The sequence below is a fragment of the Geotrypetes seraphini genome, chromosome 17 (genome assembly GCF_902459505.1).
Source record: "Geotrypetes seraphini chromosome 17, aGeoSer1.1, whole genome shotgun sequence".
In the NCBI taxonomy this organism is placed as follows: Eukaryota; Metazoa; Chordata; class Amphibia; order Gymnophiona; family Dermophiidae; genus Geotrypetes; species Geotrypetes seraphini.
In genome coordinates, this window is record NC_047100.1 from 25,214,585 (window position 1) to 25,234,348 (window position 19,764).

Sequence of the window (19,764 nt, forward strand, 5' to 3'; positions counted from 1 at the left end):
TGCTTTAGAGCAGGGGTGTCCAACCTGCGGTCCCGTGAAGTATTTTGTGTGGCCCCGGTCGAGGGCGATGCAGTGTTTTCCTCTGCTGCCCCCGGGTGTTTACCGTCTTGCCGTCTCCCTCCTCTGTCTTGCTGCAGCGTTTGCGCAGCCCCAGAAACATTTTTTTTTGGCCAATGCGGCCCAGGGAAGCCAAAAGGTTGGACACTCTTGCTTTAGAGAACTAGATGCTAATTTTTTTGAAAGCATTTCCGTTACTGTTACAATTTATTGTATATATAATACCACCTGGCTATAAAACAAGATCACGGCAGTGTACAATCAATTAAAAATAAAACAAAAAGGAAAACAAGATATGAAAGGAAAGCTACCACCCACATACCGTAAAAATAAATTAAGCACGTAGGATTCTAAGCAATCTCCTGGGGAGGGGGGAAGGACTTCTAAAGCATAGTAACATAGTAGATGACGGCAGATAAGGAGAAATTAGGTTCTTACCTGCTAATTTACTTTCTTTTAGCTTCTCCAGACCAGTAGAGGTTAACTTTACGAATGGGTATATATCTAATCATGACCAGCAGGTGGAGACTGAAAACAAAACTTTGGGACAGTATATACCAGGGGTCTGCAACCTTTAAGACATAAAGAGCCACTTGGACCCGTTTTCGAAAAGAAAAAAAAACTTGGAGCCGCAAAACCATTATAAAACAAATCTAACACTGCATATATTGTTTCTTATCTTAATGCTATATACAGGATCACTAAATTGAAAATAAAATCATTTTTCCTACCTTTGCTATTTGGTGATTTCATGAGTCTCTGGTTGCACTTTCTTCTTCTGACTGTGCATCCAATCTTTCTTCCTTTCTTTCAGCCTCCTGTATGTTTCCTCTCCTCCAGACCTCATTCTCTCCCCCAACTTTTTCTTTCTGTCTCCCTGTTCCCCCTTCTTTCTGTCTCCGTGCCCTCCCCCAAGCCACTCGGTTTGCTGCCACCGCAATCGTGGAACAGCCCCCAAGCCACCGCCGTCCCAAGCTTTCCCTGCAGAAGTGTTGCGCTGACCAGCATTCCGCTCCCTGACGTCAATTCTGACGTAGGAGAGGAAGTTCTGGGCCAACAAGGCATTTCTCCTCATTCCATCCAGCCTGAGCCCCATCTCTCCTTGATCCAGCATTTCCCTTCTGTGTCTGTCAGAATTACCATTCCACCTATTTTCCAGCATCACCCTTTTTTGTGTCCATCTCACCTATATCCCTATCTCACCACTTTTTCAGAATCTTCATTTGTCTCTGTCCTTATCTTTACGCCATGTTCACCATTTGCCCTTTCAATGTCTTTATCTCCCCCCCTCCCCACTTTTTCAGCATTACTTCTATGTCTCTATTTCACCTCCTCTTCATGTCCCCTCTGTATCTCTATCTTTATTCAGTAGGTCCTGCTTACCCTTTCTCTTCTTTGTGTCACTATCTCCATTTTCAGCTTTCCCCCCCCTTTTCCTTTGTTACTGCACCCTGTAGCTAGAATCTTTCCACCCTCCCTCCACTCCGGCCCAGCATGAAAGATTTCCTTTTGTTTCCCTCCCCTCTCTCTTTCTCTCTCTCTTCTCCTCCCTCACCCACGAGTCCTGCATCTGGCCCTCTCCCTTCTACCTGCACCTGGCAACACCCCCCTGCTCCGCGGCTCTCTTCAGCAACTCGTCAGCAGCAGTGATCAAGACAAGCTGCCGACATCGAGGCCTTCCCTCTACGAGACCCGCCTTTGTGGAAAAAGGAAGTTGAAACAAGCGGGACTCGCAGAGGGTAGGCCCCGACGTCAGAAGCTTGTGTCGATCGCTGCTGCTGAGTTGCCGAAGAGAGCCGCGGAGCAGGGGATGTGGCCGGAAGCAGGTAGAAGGGAGAGGGAGATAGGAAGGCTGTAGATCTCCGGAGCATGACACCGACCCCGGCCAGGATGATTTCTTTTTCAGGCACCTTACAAGTCCAGCGTCGCGGCGGGAAATAGCCATGCTGAGCAGTGAGCTCAGCACTACACAGATGAAAGCCTTGCTTGCTGATTGGTCCGGCGGCACGGTGGGGCGGGGCCGCCGGACCAATCAGCAAGCAAGGCTTTCATCTGTGTAGTGCTGAGCTCACTGCTCAGCATGGCTATTTCCCGCCGCGACGCTGGACTTGTAAGGTGCCTGAAAAAGAAATCATCCTGGCCGGGGTCGGTGTCATGCTCCGGAGATCTACAGCCTTCCTATCTCCCTCTCCCTTCTACCTGCTTCCGGCCACATCCCCTGCTCCGCGGCTCTCTTCGGCAACTCAGCAGCAGCGATCGACACAAGCTTCTGACGTCGGGGCCTACCCTCTGCGAGTCCCGCTTGAGTCCTGCGGAGCCGCAGCAAAGGTGGAAAAGAGCCGCATGCGGCTCTGGAGCCGCAGGTTGCCGACCCCCGGTATATACTATCCTCCCTTCTCTATTTCCCTCAGTCTGCCGAATAGCCAAGCAGAACCAAGAACTGGAAAACAGGAAGAAAACAATACTCCGAACAGGAGTAACAAATAACATACCCAAATGCTGTTGGAAAATGCAGAGGAGAAATACCCGAAGGAAAATGTCCCCACAGCTCGCCAGCTAAGCCAGCCGAGCCACAGCCGCTGTTCTTTAATTCTCCCCGGCCCTAGAAAAATACTAGAACCCGCAGCAAAAAACAAAAACTGCCCGCGAAAACAGCCCCAACAACAACAACAACAACAGACAGGGTGGGGACCTCTACTGGTCTGGAGAAGCTAAAAGAAAGTAAATTAGCAGGTAAGAACCTAATTTCTCCTTCTTTAGCACTCTCCAGACCAGTAGAGGTTAACTTTACGAATGGGACGTACCAAAGCAGTCCCTCTCACGGGCGGGACCCCCGAAGGGCCGATACCAGAACACGCTCACCGAACACCGCGTCCCGACGCGCCTGAACATCTACCCGATAATGTCTAACAAAAGAATACAAGGAGGACCAAACCGCAGCCTTACAAATATCCACCGGAGGCACGAGCGACGACTCAGCCCAAGAAGCCGCCTGACCCCGAGTGGAACGAGCCTTGAGAAACTCCGGAACAGGCTGCTGTTTCAGAAGATAAGCGGAAGCAATCGTCTCCTTGATCCAGCGCGCAATAGTAGCCTTAGAAGCGCCAGCTCCCCGACGAGGACCAGCCAGGAGGACAAAGAGATGATCGGACTTCCGGAATTCCTGGGTCCGCTGCACATCAGAGCGAAGGACCCGACCGACATCCAACTTGCGCAGCTGCCGTTGCTCAGAAGAGCCCTCCCGACCACCCAAGACCGGGAGAACCACCGATTGATTGACATGAAAAGGAGAAACAACCTTCGGCAGAAAGGAAGGAACAGGCCGCAAGACGACCCGCTCCCTAGACAACTCCAAGAAGGGAGCCCTACAAGAGAAAGCCTGCAGCTCAGAAATACTCCTAGCAGAAGTAATGGCCACCAAAAAGACCGCCTTCAAAGTAAGGTCCTTCAAAGAACAGTCGTCCAAGGGCTCGAAAGGCGGGCACACCAAAACAGAGAGAACCAGATTAAGATCCCAAGAGGGAACCGAGGGCCGTAGGGGAGGCCTAAGCAACTTGGCCGCCCACAGAAACCGAATCACATCAGGAAGAGCCGATAAACGCTGACCTGACACCAACCCTCGAAAGGTCGACAGGGCCGCAAGATGAACCCGGAGAGAAGACCAAGCCAGGCCTCTATCCAGGCCATCCTGCAAGAACTCTAGAATGTTAGGCAGAGAAGCGCGAAAAGAGGTCACTCCCCGCGCCCGACACCATTCCTCAAAGAGACGCCAAACCCGCACATAAGCCCGAGAGGTAGAAAGCCTCCGGGACCCCAACAGTGTAGCGATCACCTTGTCTGAATATCCCTTCTTGCTAAGGCGACCCCTTTCAAGAGCCACGCCGTAAGACAGAAGAGAGACGGGTCGAACAAGGGAATGGGACCCTGCATCAGAAGGTCGTCCGAGAGAGGCAGAGGAAGAGGAACCGCCACCAGGTGCCTCACCAGATCCGCATACCACGGACGTCGAGGCCAATCCGGAGCCACCAGCACCACCAAACCCGGATGGTGAACAATGCGAAGAAGCACTCTGCCCACCAGCGGCTAAGGAGGGAACACATACAACAGCCCCTCCGTTGGCCACGGCTGGACCAGAGCATCCAGACCCTCGGCCAGCCCTTCCCTGCGACGACTGAAGAAGCGGGGCACTTTGGCGTTGCCACTCGTGGCCATCAGGTCCATCAGGGGCTGCCCCCAATCTTGCACTATCAACCGAAACGCTCCGGCGCCGAGAAACCACTCTCCTGGATCCAGGAAGTGACGACTGAGGAAGTCTGCCTGAACATTTTCTACCCCGGCTATATGAGAAGCCGAGAGGTCCAGAAGATGGGACTCCGCCCAAACCATGAGCCGAGCCGCCTCCTGCGCCACAGGAGTGCTCTTGGTGCCCCCCTGACGATTGACATAAGCCACCGCCGTGGCATTGTCCGACAGGACTCTGACCGACTTGCCCAGCAAAAGGGAGTGGAAAGCTAACAGCGCCAGCCTGACCGCTCTGGTCTCCAACTCGTTGATCGACCAGGAGGCCTCCTCCGCGGACCAGGTGCCCCGAGCTGAGTGGCCCATAAACTGAGCCCCCCAACCGAGGAGACTCGCATCCGTAAGGAGCACCGTCCACTGCGGGAGATCCAAACCCACCCCCTGAACCAGGTGAGGGGTCCGGAGCCACCAGCGCAGACTGCAGCGCGCCAAGCCTCGCAGGGGAACCGGAACATCCAAATCTTGCCTCCGGGGAGACCACCTCCGGAGCAGAGCATACTGAAGAGGACGCATGTGGGCCCGCGCCCACCTCACCACGTCCAGGGACGCCGCCATTGACCCCAGGACTTGGAGGAAATCTCGCGCCCGAGGACCCCGGGACGCCAAAAGCAGGCGAATCTGAGATTGCAATTTGCTCACCCGGGCCTCTGGAAGGAAGACCTTCCCCAAGGAGATGTCGAACATAACCCCAAGGCACTCCAGACGCTGAGCCGGGACCAACCGACTCTTGGAAAGGTTGACCACCCAGCCCAGCGACCGGAGAAACTCCACCACCCGAGCCGTAACCCGGGAGCTCTCCTGCAACGACTTTGCCCGAATCAACCAGTCGTCCAGGTAGGGGTGAACCAGGATGCCCACCGACCGCAAGGCTGCCGCGACGACCACCATTACCGTGGTGAACGTCCGAGGAGCCGTGGCCAGACCAAAGGGAAGCGCACAGAACTGAAAGTGCCGCCCCAAGATCGCAAAGCGAAGGAAGTGCTGATGAGAGGCCCGAATTGGAACCTGCAAGTAGGCCTCCGTCAGATCGAGAGACATCCAGGATGGGCCGAAAGGTCCCCTCCTTTATGGCCACCACAAAGTAAATGGAGTACCTGCCGGTGCCCCACTCCGTAGGGGACACCGGCACCACTGCCTCGAGATCTAGCAAACGCTGAAGGGTCTGACGAAAAGCCTGCGTCTTCCATGGAGTCTGACATGGAGAAGCGAGGAAAAGGTCCGGCAGAGAGCAGGTAAACTCCAGAGCGTAACCGTCCCGCACCACCTCAAGGACCCACTGATCGGACGCGATCTCGGCCCATTTGGGGAAAAATTTGCGCAGCCGGGCCCCCACCGGAACCAAAGGGGGCGCCGGCAAGGAGTCATTGCGCAGGACGGGAAGCGGGGGAACCGGCGGAGGGATTCCCTGCCCCCCGACGGGCCCCCCGAAAGGGCTGCATGCGCTGGAAGAACCGACCCCGGGAAAAACCCTGAGCCGGGAAAGAAGCAGCCCCACGCCCCGGGCGATACTTGCGAAATTCCCGCAAACGCCCCCGGGCAGCCCCACACCTAGACGCAGGGCGGGCACGGTCCTCAGGCAGACGGGGCACCTTCGAGTCCGTCAGAGTCTGAATCAACTCATCTAATTCCTCTCCAAACAAAAAGACCCCCTAAAGGGAACTTTAGTAAACTTAGCTTTGGACGCAGAATCCGCCGCCCAAGCGCGCAGCCACAAAATACGCCGCGCGGCCATGCCATAGACTTAGCCGAAATCCGCACCAAGTCATAAAGAGCATCTGAGAGGAACGAGGCAGCCATCGCAATCTTCGCTACCTCCTGATCCACTAGAGACCAGTCATCAGACTCCCGATCCAGGACACGCTCAGCCCACCGAAACACGGCGCGAGCGACTAGCTCCCCACAAACAGCCGCCTGGACCCCAAAGGCAGAGACATCAAAATCATACTTAAGAAGAGTCTCTAACGCACGCGCCTCCGAGACCCTAAGAGCAGAACCGTCCATAACAGGCACGGTATGCCGCTTAGGAAGTGCCGAGACCACCGCGTTCCCCATTGGCGAAATTAAGGTAGCCCTACCTCCCTCCGGGACGGGATACCCAAGAGCCAAGGCGCACACCAAACGAAACTGCGCCCATAGGCCACTGCGCCAACACAAAATCCCGCAAATCCTGACGCACAGGAAAAGAGCGGGAACCAGGACAGACCCCCTGAAGCAGAGGGGCCCCCATACGCGGGGTCTCCGGCGGCGCCACTGCAAAAATGCAGCACCAAGGAGACCTGCTACACAGGTCTAAAAGCTCATCCCTCTGAATAAAAAAGCGCACCACGGACGCATCTGCTCTGGAAGACGGGAAACCCGCCGCCCCGCTGCCAACAGGCGTCCCCTCTAGAGGATCCTGGAAGCCCGCCAAAGCAGCCAGGTCCTCAACCAGGCCAACACGCTCCTCCGCCCACCAATTCGCAATCCAAGCCCCCCCGCGGGCGCTTGGATGAGGGAGGAGGAAGAGGGGACGCCAAACGAAAAGAGGGAGGCAAAGCCATAGGGGGCGCGGAGGGAAACCCCCCCCGAAACCCCACAGGCGCACGTGGGACCCCCAAAAGTCCGCACAAAGAAAGAAAATAAATTGGGGGCAAAAAACCCCTGGGGGTCCCCAGGGACTCCCTGCCCCAGCAGGGGTCCATGCTGAAACCTGCCCCTGTGTTCGCCATACAGGGGGAAGGTCACCTGAGGTTGCAGACAAAATGGAGGGGCCAGACAAAGAAAATGGCGAAGTTCCCGCCAAAAACGCTCCCTCCATGGCCTGTAGCGGCTGAGAAGACTGAACAGTCCCAGCCGCTAAGACAGGCAAGTCGGCATCAGCTGTCAAAAAATCAGCTGAGAGGGAATCCTTCGGGGAATCCCTCCGTGGGCGGTTGTGGAAGACCGGGCTTCCCCACTGCTCCAAGCCGACTCGCGAGGCACCATCGGCGGGGAGCTCTGGGCGCCTGCAGCCGCTGCCGACGGAGCTCCACCACCTCACCGACCCAAACCGCCGAGTTCAGGCCGGCCGCGAGTGCCTCGCGGCTGGACTAAAATTGTGGCCTACTCCCCCGGAGAAGGGCACAATTGCTCCAGACGCGACCTAGCTATAAAAAAGTGCTGGTTACATGAAAAAATACAGCAAAATACAGTTTTCTTAAAGGGAAACAACCCTTCAGACCAGCACTACCTCAGGATTTTTTTTTTTTTTTTTTTTACAGAACAGACTCCACAGGCTCTCGAAGCAATATGCCTTGCTTGACTTAGGGGGCAAGGCTTACTGCTGAGGCTCCTCTAAAAAAATGTGGGGAGGTGGAGGAAGTGGGGGGAGGGACCCCGCTCGTGACCCGCCGGGTTTGACACCCCCGAGGTCGGACGGACCCCCAAACAGGGCCCGACCAAGCTCCGTCCGGCCAAAAACAGGGACAATAAACCCCTAAACAAATTCCAACAGCCCTACCAAAAGAGATGGGTACAGATCACTCAACACCTGCTGGAGACTGAAAGAAGACTGAGGGAAATAGAGAAGGGAGGATAGTATATACTGTCCCAAAGTTTTGTTTTCAGTCTCCACCTGCTGGTCATGATTAGATATATACCCATTCGTAAAGTTAACCTCTACTGGTCTGGAGAGTGCTAAAGAAAGACCCGAATGGTCCATCCAGTCTGCCCAACCTGATTCAATTCAATTTTGGCATCTGAGTACACCCTGAAGTATACGTAAGTGGACCCATCATTGATAAATTTAACAGTAGATATTAACTATTGCATGTCTAGACTTCAAGACTGGGCCTCCTTTGTGCGTATGAAGTTAAACACCACTAAAACCAAACTGTTATGGGCTTTTCCCTCTTCCACATCAGGTGCTGTGGATGGATGACGCAGCAAAGGGTCCTGGTGGGACCATCCACAAGCAGCCTATTCACAGTACTGTCTCTGCTGGCTGGCCACCACCACTGCTGCTGCTGTTTAAGGAGCCACACAGGATCTCATGGGGGAGAGAGGCCAGACCCATGCGGGGAGGGGACGGGACGAGATGGAAGAGTAGGGGGACACGGATGCTGAAATGGAAGAGGAGGGGACATGAATGCTAGACATACAAGTAGGGGGGGGGAAGGGGGTGAGAAGGAAGAGATGCTTGGCCAAGTAGAGAGGGGGCAAGAGATTTCAGACCACGAGGAATGGGGGAAGTGATTCAGGGTACAAGGGGTGGTGGGTAGGGTGTTATGGAAGCTGGACCTGCAAGTATGGGTGGGGGATGGTAGAGAGGGTGACCATGACCAGAAAGGGGAGGGGAAGGGAGGAAGAGATTCTTAGCCAGTGGAGAGAGATGCCAGACCATGGGGGCCAAGGAGGGGATTCAGGGTGTAAGTGAGAGAGGGGTGTGGTTTAGAGGGAGACAGAATTGCAGTGGAGTGAGAGGGAGAACTGAGGAGGCTGAAACCTGAGAAAGTAAAAGGCAGGAAGGAATTTCAACTTCAGGATAGGAAAAATTCTACACAAAACACTACAAATAAGCTTTGCAATTTTTTATGTGTAGAATTCTGCCAGCAGTAATATACTGTAATATACTGTAATATGCAGTAATATGCAAGAAAGCAGTTATAAAATTATCCCCAAGTGTTAAAAAAAATGGCATTTAAAAAAAATCTGTGCAGGATAAATCACACTGGTTCATTCTTTTATTTTTTGACTCACTGGTGAAGTTTTTCATTTCATTCTTTCACTTTGATGTGCGTCAAACTGTAGCAAACGGTAAAAACCTTTCCAATGCACATTAAAATGAAATAACGGCCTTAGCATGCAGGAAAGACCCTCATTAAGGATGTGCTAAGGCCATTTTTTAAAACCAGAATTTGTTAAAAGTGCTCCTTAGCCTGCATCATAATGAAATAAAGTTACCTGCATCTAATTTCATGAAGTAAGTTGGTTTTTCAATAATAATATCACATTTTCCATCTTCCAGTGGTCGAAACTTTAAAGCAGTGAATGTATTCAGTTCTGCAAACCTATTTGTAAAATTACAAAACATTTCTTTTTAAATATTGTGGACTGGGTTGACCACCAGTGTCCCCAACTCATTGCAGTAAATATTGTATTGGGTTTTCCCCCTCATCCTTCCCTTTATCTATCCCTGGCATGTAATTGTCTGTTTATTCCTTTTCATACTATAGTTTACTTATAATTTTAATGCACCCTATTGTCTATTTTTTCTGTAAACCACTTAGAATCCTAACGGAGTTTAGCGGTATATAAGAAATAAATTACATTACATTAGACTGCGAGTCCATTGGGACAGAGAAGGAAATTACTCAAAGTAATTGATTAGACTTTTCACCATTCTATAAATAAAATTTGATATGTTTTTGTAAACCGCTTCGAAGCCAGTGCGATGATTTAGCGGTATATAAAAACACTGCATTAAATTAAATACAGTATATCCTAGAATGTAAGGCCGATTGATAACTGCAGGCTTCAAGAGAGAGCAAGTTGACCAACTGCTTCACCCTAAACAGGGACAGACAGAGAGAGAGAGGAAAAATTAACCAAGTCCTACCAAGACTGTAAAGGGCTTTTACACTGGTTCTGAGCCAGGAATTCCCGTCTGTCCAGCTTGCAGCGACCGCCGATTTCACCCTTTTGGAAAAAATCTTCCCTAAATCTGACATAAGGAGAAAATTCTCAGAGCATGGATGTACATTGTGATGCGTACAGTGCAGTACAATAGAATGACATTCAAGAAGGAAATAAACAAAAAAAATAAATAAAATTAACATTTGCTGACATTTACTACACTTTTCATCATTATGGAAAATTCTCTTAACCTCAACAGCTTCTGGTTATCTACAAATAACATGGCACGTGGGAATACAGAGATCTTCCCCTCTCACATTTGACCCAGGCCCCATAGGCTTATCACTGATAAAGCGCTAAAAACTGGCCCAGTACTTCTAAAGTATTTTTACTACTATCAGTCAGATTCTACTGTGGCATTCCTTTCTTCTTTTCGGCCCCCTTTTTATCAAGCCACATTAGGGGTTTTGTTAGTTGGGGTTTTTTTGTTATTGTTTTTTTTTTAAATCGCTGGCTGCTGCAGTAAAAGCTCCGATTCTATTAGCATTGTAGCTTTTACCGCATTGGCTGGAAATTAACCCCCCCCCCAAAAAAAAAAAAAAAAAAACTTTAACGCGGCTTGATAAAAGGGGGCCTTTATTTATAAACTGCTTTGTTTATATCAAGTGCAATAAACCAGTGGTTTCCCAACCCCGTCCTGGAGGACCACCAGCCAGTCGTGGTTTCAGGATAGTCCTAATGAATATGCACGAGAAAGATTTGCATACAATGGGAGGTTTATTTATTTTGATTTCCATCCCGTTCTCCCAGAAGCTCAGAATGGGTTACAAGTAGACATTCACAATCGTTTGAAAACAGACTTAGTCATGACAACAAATAGGCTAACAAATAGGTTACAGTAGAGGTTTTAGGCATGCAAATCTGCCCCATGCATATTCATGACTAAAATAAACCACAACCAATGGTAAAGAAATACCAGGAATACCAAAAAAAAAACTGGAGATATGGTGGAGATCCACCATGGGTGAAATATTTTTTCATGCATGGCAACAAAAATGGAATTTTGCAAACCTGTCCTGGCTCCTTTTTGGCTTGCTTAGATCAATATACAAGTTTGCGGCCCTGCAATATTGCAAGTTGCTTGAGCAAGAAAGCGACGAGTCTCCCTGAAAGAGTAAAACCAAAAAAAAGGTCAAAAACAACCCGCATTAAAGTTTTACACATAAAAAAATTTACACTCGGCACACTCTTTGCCCTCAGGAAATTGGATGGATTAGTAGACTGGCACAGAGATAGAGCCTCTCACAGCTAGATTATCCATTCATTTGGTGGCCTGTATGAAATCAATTCATTGGCTTAAGTTTGTTTTCAATGGATTACTTTCTACGTAAAACAAACAAACCCACATTACAATTTGATTCTACATAATTGGTTTGGGGGGGATATTATTTTTATTATGAGGAATATTTGTAAGATTTCAAGTATATTTGAAAGTTTAATTGATGTATGTTATTATTATACTTGATTTTAAGTTTTGAAATGAATAAAGTTAAAAAACAAACAAAAAAAACAACAACAATTTGATTCTAACTTGTAGCTTCATCAGCAATCTTAGCAAAGGCCGGAGAAACACAAAGGCCAAATTACCCCTCCTCAGCCTTAGGACTTCCAGACCATGGATGACATACACCAGGGAAGTTGCTATTCACGCTCTCTCTGTCCTCTCGGCAAATTAAGGACTTCACTTTCAGGCCATCTAGCTAAATTCAGTGACCAGAGTAGGTTGAAGCAAGAGGAAGCAGCTTTCCAGGCCCTCACAACTGGCTCACCTTTATCCACATATACTCACCCCTCTGTATTCGCGAATTCCGTATTTACGGATTCGCTTATTCGTGGTTTTAAATGAAAAAAAAAATTTACTTTCATTTTTGGGCTATTTTAAGCCCTCTAAACGCCCCCCCCCCCTCCTTAAGCCTTACCTAGAGGTCTAGCGGGTTTTCGGGGCAGGAGCGATCTTCCCACGCTCCTGCCCCTTGCAGATCGCTCGCAGGAAATGGGTCAAGAGACGACGGGAGCTCAAGGCAGCCATTTCCTGCGAGCGATCTGCATGGGGCAGGAGCGTGGGAAGAACACTCCTGCCCCGAAAACCCGCTACACCACCAGGTAAGGCTTAAGGGGGGCTCACAGGGCTAAAAATAGCTGGGGGATAAGGGCAGAACCGGCCCGAATATTATTCGCGGTTTTTCCATATTCGCAGGCCGGCTCTGCCCCTAACCCGTGAATACGGAGGGGGGAAGTGTATTTATTCACCCCTTCGCCCAACTCTGGAACATCTTACCAGCTTATTTAAGGGAGGATACAGTTCTGGAGAGATTTAAAGGATCTCTAAAGAGCTTTCTTTTTTAAAGATGCTTTTGAAACTTAAGAAATTAGATTCGGATACTTTAGAAAACTTTTTGCCTTAAACCTGGGCCAATTCTATATCGCTTAGAAAACTAAGCGTTTACATCAAATTTTTAAATGAAACTTGGAAGACTTCCCTTGACCAAATCCAAGTTAATTTTGTTTTATTAATCCATACTTATGCATCTGCTAATTTTGTTCTTTATAAAATAGTCTCTACCACTTTGGCCAGCATTGACGTCAGAATCACCAGTCTATAATACTGGAGCTGCTGTCAGAGGAATAGCCCCCCAAAGAAGAGAGCACTCATACAAGAAATGTCATTGGTAAGGTTGGGGAGAGGAGGTACGGATATCCAGTCCAACCTTGGACAGCGAGTACGAGTGTTTTGCAAGAGCGAAACATTTTATTAAATTGTAAGTCAATAAACGAGCGTCATCTTACAGTACAAGCACATATACATGCATCACGTCATCAGAACCCACGGTTCAAGCGTGCGCATCTTACGCAGAGCACGGCTGAACGCAATAGAAGCATCGCGCCCAATTTACCCATAGCACAAGCGCTCACAGCATACAGTATTTTGGTGACGGGATAATCGCGCGACAGATGCCAGCGCGCAGACAATTTGGCGGAAGACAGAAGCACGCGGGAGAAAAAATAATTTTTAAAGAGCTCCGACTGGGGGATTTGGGGTGGCAATCCCCCCCCCCCACTTTATTGGTTAGTGTTCGCGCTGCTGTTGCGGGGGTGGGGGGGAAAACGGAACTTTTCCCGAAAAAAAATCAGAAAAAGTTTCGTTTTCGCTATAATGGAGGTTTCCAACCCCCCGAACCCCCCTCCAACAGCAGCGCAAACACTAACCAATAAAGTGGGAGGGGGTTGCCACCCCAAACCCCCCGTCGGAGCTCTTTAAAAATTATTTTCCCCCGCGCGCTTCTGTCTTGCGCTGACATCTTGCGCTCCACCGTCTATGAACCCAGTATTTTATAATAAAGTTTTTGGGTTGTGGAACGAATTGTCCGAGTTTCCATTATTTCCTAGGGGGAAATTCGTTTTTTGATATAACGAGCGCTTTGGATTACGAGCATGCTTCCGGAACGAATTATGCTCATAAATCAAGGTTTTACTGTAATTCTGTATAGCTGCCCCAGTGCAGAAAATATTAATTCTAGCACTGACTACCTACTACCACCAAGCTTAAAAAAATAAAGAAAGAAAGAAAGTTGCAGTTTCTACATTAATAGGATGAAAAGCACCTACCACTGCCTCAGGTGTGCAGAAAGTACGAATTTCTTCCAGCCTCTCTTTGACATAACCAAAGTCAGCTTGCTTCCAGAAAACCTGCTGAGCGGCTTCAATGTCTTTAGCCCTGGTGTAAAAAGAGGGCCGGCATCTTACCTAAGAGGAAGTAGTTCACTTTTTTACAGTCTTTAAAAAAGTTACAGCAAGGCGTTTTGATTCCCCGGGAAAGAAAGCCTAGAAAGACCTCTAGAATGCTAACTGCTTTTGCATATTTTGGGTCCGATTTAGTAAAGTTTCTTCCCCCATTTGTCTGTGGGGGCAAAATAATGCTCATTAAATCTGACCTTTAGCATCCAACAAGATTAGACTCTGTGGAAAGCCAAAGAAAAGGAAACCAACAGTAACTGCAGTAAAAATAACAGCACATTATATAACATTATATATATATATACATTATATATATGCATATATAATACATTATATAATACATTGTAATATATATACAATATCTAATACATTATATATATGTATATATTATATATGCATTATTATATAACATATATATAATATATGTATAATGTATATATAATAACTATACTATACTATTAATATGCTACCTAATTTCATACAGGGTCCCTCATGTCTTAATACTATCTGGAAGAGATAACTCACCTTTCCCCATTTACCCCTATAGTTTCTAGTCTCATCTGTTCCTTCTCCAGTAATGCAATACTAGTTGCATTTTGGCCCAGACTTAATGCCACCATCCTCTTCGACACATTCAAACTTACCATCCAACATCCACCCGAGTACACACAGGATACTGGAATCTATTCTCTTTCTTACAGGACTTCTCATAACCCCAACAGGACTTAATCTTCAAGTACTTCTGTAAAACAAACATATTCATTCAAAGAAGGCCAACCAGCCTTTCTACATGAGATTGCAACAGACTTCAACAAATTGCCTTACATTGCTTCAGGAAACAAAGTGCCTTGGCACAAGAAATCTTCCTTACAGAGGCATGCATTGTACTCAAGTGCCGAGACACAGAAGTTTATAAAAACGTACAAATTTATTTTTCATTAATGTGTGCCATTTTAACAATACAATAAAACAATACAAAAGTCATTCTTAGTCATGAGAAACTTAAGACAAGTTCGGAAATTCTTCGAGAAAACTCAATTCCAGCTCATAGTTCAGTCCTTAATACTAGGCCTACTTGACTACTGTAATATCCTCTACCTCCCATGCCCTACAACCATAACAAAACTACAAACTATCCAAAACACAGCACTAAGACTCATCTACTCATTAAAGAAACATGATCACATTACAGAAGCAAATCTCCAATCGCACTGGCTTCCGATCCCAGCAAGAATACAATTTAAATTCTACTGCCTACTATTTAAGACTTTATACGGAGACAGTCCAAACTACCTGAATAACCGCCTCATCCACAACACCGCAACCAGACATAGGAAAACTCACACCCCATTCTCATACCCCCCAATTAAGGAGGTCAAACGGAAAAAACGATTTGATGGCCTCCTGGCCACTCAAGCAGCCAAACTAGACAATCAAATCGCCAATCTACTGACGGCATCCCTCGACTACAAGACTTTTAGAAAACAAATAAAGACCATACTCTTCAAGAAAACTCTGAAAAAGAAATAATACCGCAAGTCTCAAACTCCACCTCTCACTAAAGCCAACTACCCCAAACAAATAACCTTACCCATTTCTCACTCTTTTTGAAAATGACCAATTTTTTTTTTTTTTTTTTTTTGGTAAGTTCTTGTTGTAATACATCTTGGATAATTATTTTGTAATCCGCCTTGAACTGCAAGGTAATGGCGGAATAGAAATCCCTAATGTAATATAGATACCCTCTTCACCCCATTTTTTTTCCAGAGCAGAATAATTCAGTCTGGGTTTTACCCCACTCCATGCAGTGCTAGTTACTGTAAAAAAACAAAACAAAACAAAAAACAGTAACTAGTTACCGTTACTAGTTGCATGCAATAAAAAGTAACTAGTTACTGATTGGTTACTCTTAACTAAATGTAAATAGTTACTAAAAAATTAATTAGGTAGTTAAGTTATTTTATTAATTATAACTATATAAACATTACGACGAGTATTTTATTTTCAAATGAGCTTCTTATTGGCTCTGAGCATTAATAGCATTTCAAAATGCTCCTCGGTTAACTGTTCCTACATAGTATAAGAATCTGTCCACTGATGCTATCTATAAGTGTACTGGATGGAAGGCTTGTATTATTCAGAATAAAAACACTTCCTTCACAGTTGGACAATGCTGGAGACTGGATATATCAAGTGCACAGGGTTGTCTCCTTTATTTGGTTCTGGGCCCGGAGATTTGTCAGTTTTTAGTCTGTCTATCTGTTTTGAGTACGTCTTCGAGCTAAATTGTCATCGAGGTCTGCCAGAGCCAGAGACTACCGTTGTGGGGATGGGAGAGCTTTGCCATCCAGGAGCGATGTCCCCGGGCTTTGGTGCAGGTTGGAATTGGGGTTTGACACGTTGCAGCGGTCAAAGCCAACACGCAGTGTGTAAGCGGAAAACAGTAGCAGGAATGAATCAGCCCAAACAGTTCTGTGGCTTTTAATTGAAATATCCTCAGACATTGTAGCAGGCACACCTATTTCTGGGGATCGGTCTTCCCATCTCTGAATAACTTACACTGACTGATTACTTATTCTGGCAAGCCTCTGGTTCCTCGGGTGCTCCGACAGATCCTAATACTTTTCCCTCCCTATGCTGAGACGGATCCGTCAGAGCTAAATTGTCACCGAGGTCTGTCAGAGCCAGAAACTAACTACAAGTGGCATGGACCTCCGATTTTTAAGAACGTGCGGATTTAGATCCACGAGGTCCACGTTTTACCCCTTCCCCGCCTGAGCCTGCATTGCTTGCATCAGCAAGTATTTGGCATGCGCTCTGGCAGCATCTGACTGGATCCAGTGCAGCTCGGATGCGAGACTTGCTATCATCAAATCATCCTTAGCCAATGAAACTATTTGTGTGGATACTACAACGATGGTGAGATGGAAGTGTATACTCTGTTCCTTCTACATCTGTTTGGTTGTCTAGGATGTTTGCAATGTTTGTTAAGGTCACCTCTCCATATGATTCTGGAGACTGTGATTCCGCTATCTTATGATATGGTAATTTGTGGGATATTATTATCCCCTAAGCTACTACTCGATAAATATAAAAAATAGATTGTTGGGAATCATGACTGGGATAGCCGTCCAAATGGTCACAAAAAAAATTGGAAAAACTACGATTGTCTGATTTTTACTTTTTGGTGGCGATCGAGGAACTTTTGAGAGCCCGTGTTTTTAACCCGCTTAAAACTAGGAGACACTCGAAGATATGGGGGGGAAGATACTTTTAAAACCAATAGGAGGAAATATTTTTTTCACTCAGCTCTGGAACACATTACGAGAGGATGTGGTAAGAGCGGTTAACATAGCTGGTTTTAAAAAAGGTTTGGACAAGTCCATAGTCTGCTACTGAGACAGACAGAGACAGACCTGGGGAGAGGGGGGGAGCCATTGCTTGTCCTGGATCAGTAGCACGGAATGTTGCTACGGTGTCAGGTCAAAAGCACGCCGGGACAAAGGCGCGTGCAGACAATTGAGCGCAGCGCGGAGGTGCGCGCCGCAGAAAATTACTGTTTTTAGGGCTCCGACGGGGATGGGGCGTGGGGGGAACCCCCCCACTTTACTTAATAGAGATTGCGCTGCGTTGTGGAGGCGTTGTGGGGGGTTGTAACCCCCCACATTTTACTGAAAACTTCACTTTTTCCCTGTTTTTAGGGAAAAAGTTAATTTACAGTAAAATGTGGAGGGTTACAACCCCCCAAGTCCCCCACAACGCCGGCGCGATCTCTATTACGTAAACTGGGGGGGCTCCCCAACAAAACCCCCCGTCGGAGCCCCTAAAAACTGTAATTTTCTTCGGTGCACGCCTCCATCTTGCGCTCAGTTGTCGGTGTGCGCCTTTGTCTTTTGCGGGGTTGTCTATGAACCGTTGCTACTACTTGGGTTTTTGCCAGGTACATGTGACCTGGATTGGCCACCGTAAAGATAGGATACTGGACTAGGTAAGACTACTGGTCTGACCCAGTAAGGCTATTCTTACGTTCTTATTACGTGTTTAGCTATTAGCGAAGTATGCTAAATCTCCATTATAATCCACAATAAAGAGCTTAGAGATGTAAATGGGATGAAAATAAGTTTGGAGAGTAGAATGTCGACTATGCATGCTAGGATCAGAGCATCAATGATATCCGTGGCTGGTGTAGAACTATGGCGTGCCTTGCCTGGTATCCTACGGCTTTGTATGGGGGAGGATGAATTTTAAGAAAATGCTGAAAAACGTAATTATTTGCCAATGCCTTCTTATGTTAAGGTATATTTCCAGTTGATAATTGTCTTTCAGCTTGCTTGTATTTCGGAACTGATTGAATTTGCGCTCTGTCCCCGTTTATAACGGGGGCGATTAATGATGCTGTTTAGACACGTCTATGTTATGAGTGATCATCGTAGGGAAACGAGATTTTATGTATGTGACATGGAAACCACATAGTTGTAGGCGGTATATAAATTTTTGAATAAATAAATAAACACACTGCTAGAATTTTGCATAAAATATCTTTCTATCAATGCATCATTGCTAAGTGTGAAGACATAAAAAAAAGTTATAGCTGTAAATACAAAGAAATTTGCTCCACTAAGCAAAAATAATAGCAAATTTTATGAAAAATGTAGCTTTATGTGATCAGTGGCTTTGAGCAACCCCAGGATGGACTTAAAAAAATTATTTTCTGATCAAGCACAATCAAATTCATGGGAAAAACTTCAATTTGCAGTTTTTTTCTGGACAATGCTAAAGAGCAGTGATAGTAAAAATCTGCTTTCTACAAGCCACATCCCTCAGGCAGAATGGAAATAACTTGCACATAATTTTTTTTTAGACTAAACACTATTCCAACATGTTACTTAAAAAGAGAGAGAGGCATTGATTTTTTTATGCTTTTAGTGTGTGTGTGTGGGGGGGGGGGGGGTCTCCTTTCTGAAAATTACCTTGACTTCGTTATCTTTTGGCCATATTTAGAATAAATTCCAGATCCTAGCTGGCCTTTACATTAAGGGCTCCTTTTACAAAAATGTGCTAGTTTTTAGCGCACCCTATAGCGCGCGCGGGAGCCAAAAAACTACTGCTTGCTGAAACCAGTAGCGCACCTTTGTAAAAGGAGCCTCAAGTTTCCACCTGATCAGATTGCTCCGGGGAGATTAGAGGACACAGCGCAACTCCAGAAGATACTGGGCACTAATCCCCGCCAGTGCAGCACCCTCAAGAGCAAGTGAACCACTGACCTTATACGGACAACGGGCATCCTGCTTGCAGGCTTTGGCAACGCGCCTGTCGCTGTTCAAGAAACAAGGCACGTGCTCTTCGGGCAAGCGAACGCTTTGATAGCCGCACGGCGGGAACTGCGGAGAGCTTTCGGCCTCGGGAGCCGGGCCATGGCGGGAACCAGCCAGGTTCTGGTAACGGAGCAGCTCGAGCGTGAGCAGCAGCAGCAGCATGACAGCCGGCAAACCCTACAGCTGCAAAAGGAAAAATGATAACTTTTTTTAGCTTTCAAAAGAACCAAAGACGTCGAAAAGGGCGGCAATAAAAGCCACTCACCTGCTAATTAACAGCTGTTGCACTGCTGAGGCACCTGCACGCCGGCGCGAGCTCGCAGTGTGAGGTGACTGCCGCGCGCTCCTCTCTTTATTCTACTTCAGCGCGCTCCTTTCTGTTCGTTGTACCGCTGCTCTGCTTTTTGTTTTTTTTGACACAGCCCCCCCTCCCCGGTCTCCCGCCTCACCGCCAGCGGAGCACGAGACCCGGCGAACGCAGCCCGCCCCGCACGCGCAGCCAAACCGGAAGCGCCGCAGCCTGTTAAAGGGAACGCCGCCACTTCCGGTCTCGTAGCCCTTCGGAGTGCGCATGCTCCGTGCTGGCCTCTGCGAGGGGAGGGGAGGCTTGCTCTTTAAACTGGCGGCCGTCTGCTTCCTGCTAGGGCAGCCTGCCCGTTTGCAACCGTTTTAACGAGGGGTGGGCCTGGCTTAGGGAATGGACAAT

The 19,764-nt window shown here is 47.5% G+C and overlaps 1 protein-coding gene across 3 annotated transcripts in view; it reads right to left on the reverse strand.

Annotated features, from left to right (window-relative positions):
• Positions 1–19,485, reverse strand: part of EOGT (EGF domain specific O-linked N-acetylglucosamine transferase) — a 77,747-nt gene extending 58,262 nt beyond the window's left edge. For 2 of the 3 annotated variants that reach the window (XM_033926588.1, XM_033926587.1), the window contains exons 1-7: positions 19,324–19,485; positions 19,008–19,241; positions 14,388–14,485; positions 13,615–13,723; positions 11,020–11,114; positions 9,932–10,036; positions 9,277–9,383 (exon numbers count right to left, since the gene is read on the reverse strand). In XM_033926588.1, the coding sequence (XP_033782479.1) occupies positions 9,277–9,383; positions 9,932–10,036; positions 11,020–11,114; positions 13,615–13,723; positions 14,388–14,485; positions 19,008–19,220 (727 nt within the window). In that variant the 5' untranslated portion in view covers positions 19,221–19,241; positions 19,324–19,485. Of the gene's footprint in view, positions 1–9,276; positions 9,384–9,931; positions 10,037–11,019; positions 11,115–13,614; positions 13,753–14,387; positions 14,486–19,007; positions 19,242–19,323 lie in introns of those variants that run through there. The other variant, XM_033926589.1, reaches the window with a different exon arrangement.
• Between the last annotated feature and the right edge of the window lie 279 nt (positions 19,486–19,764).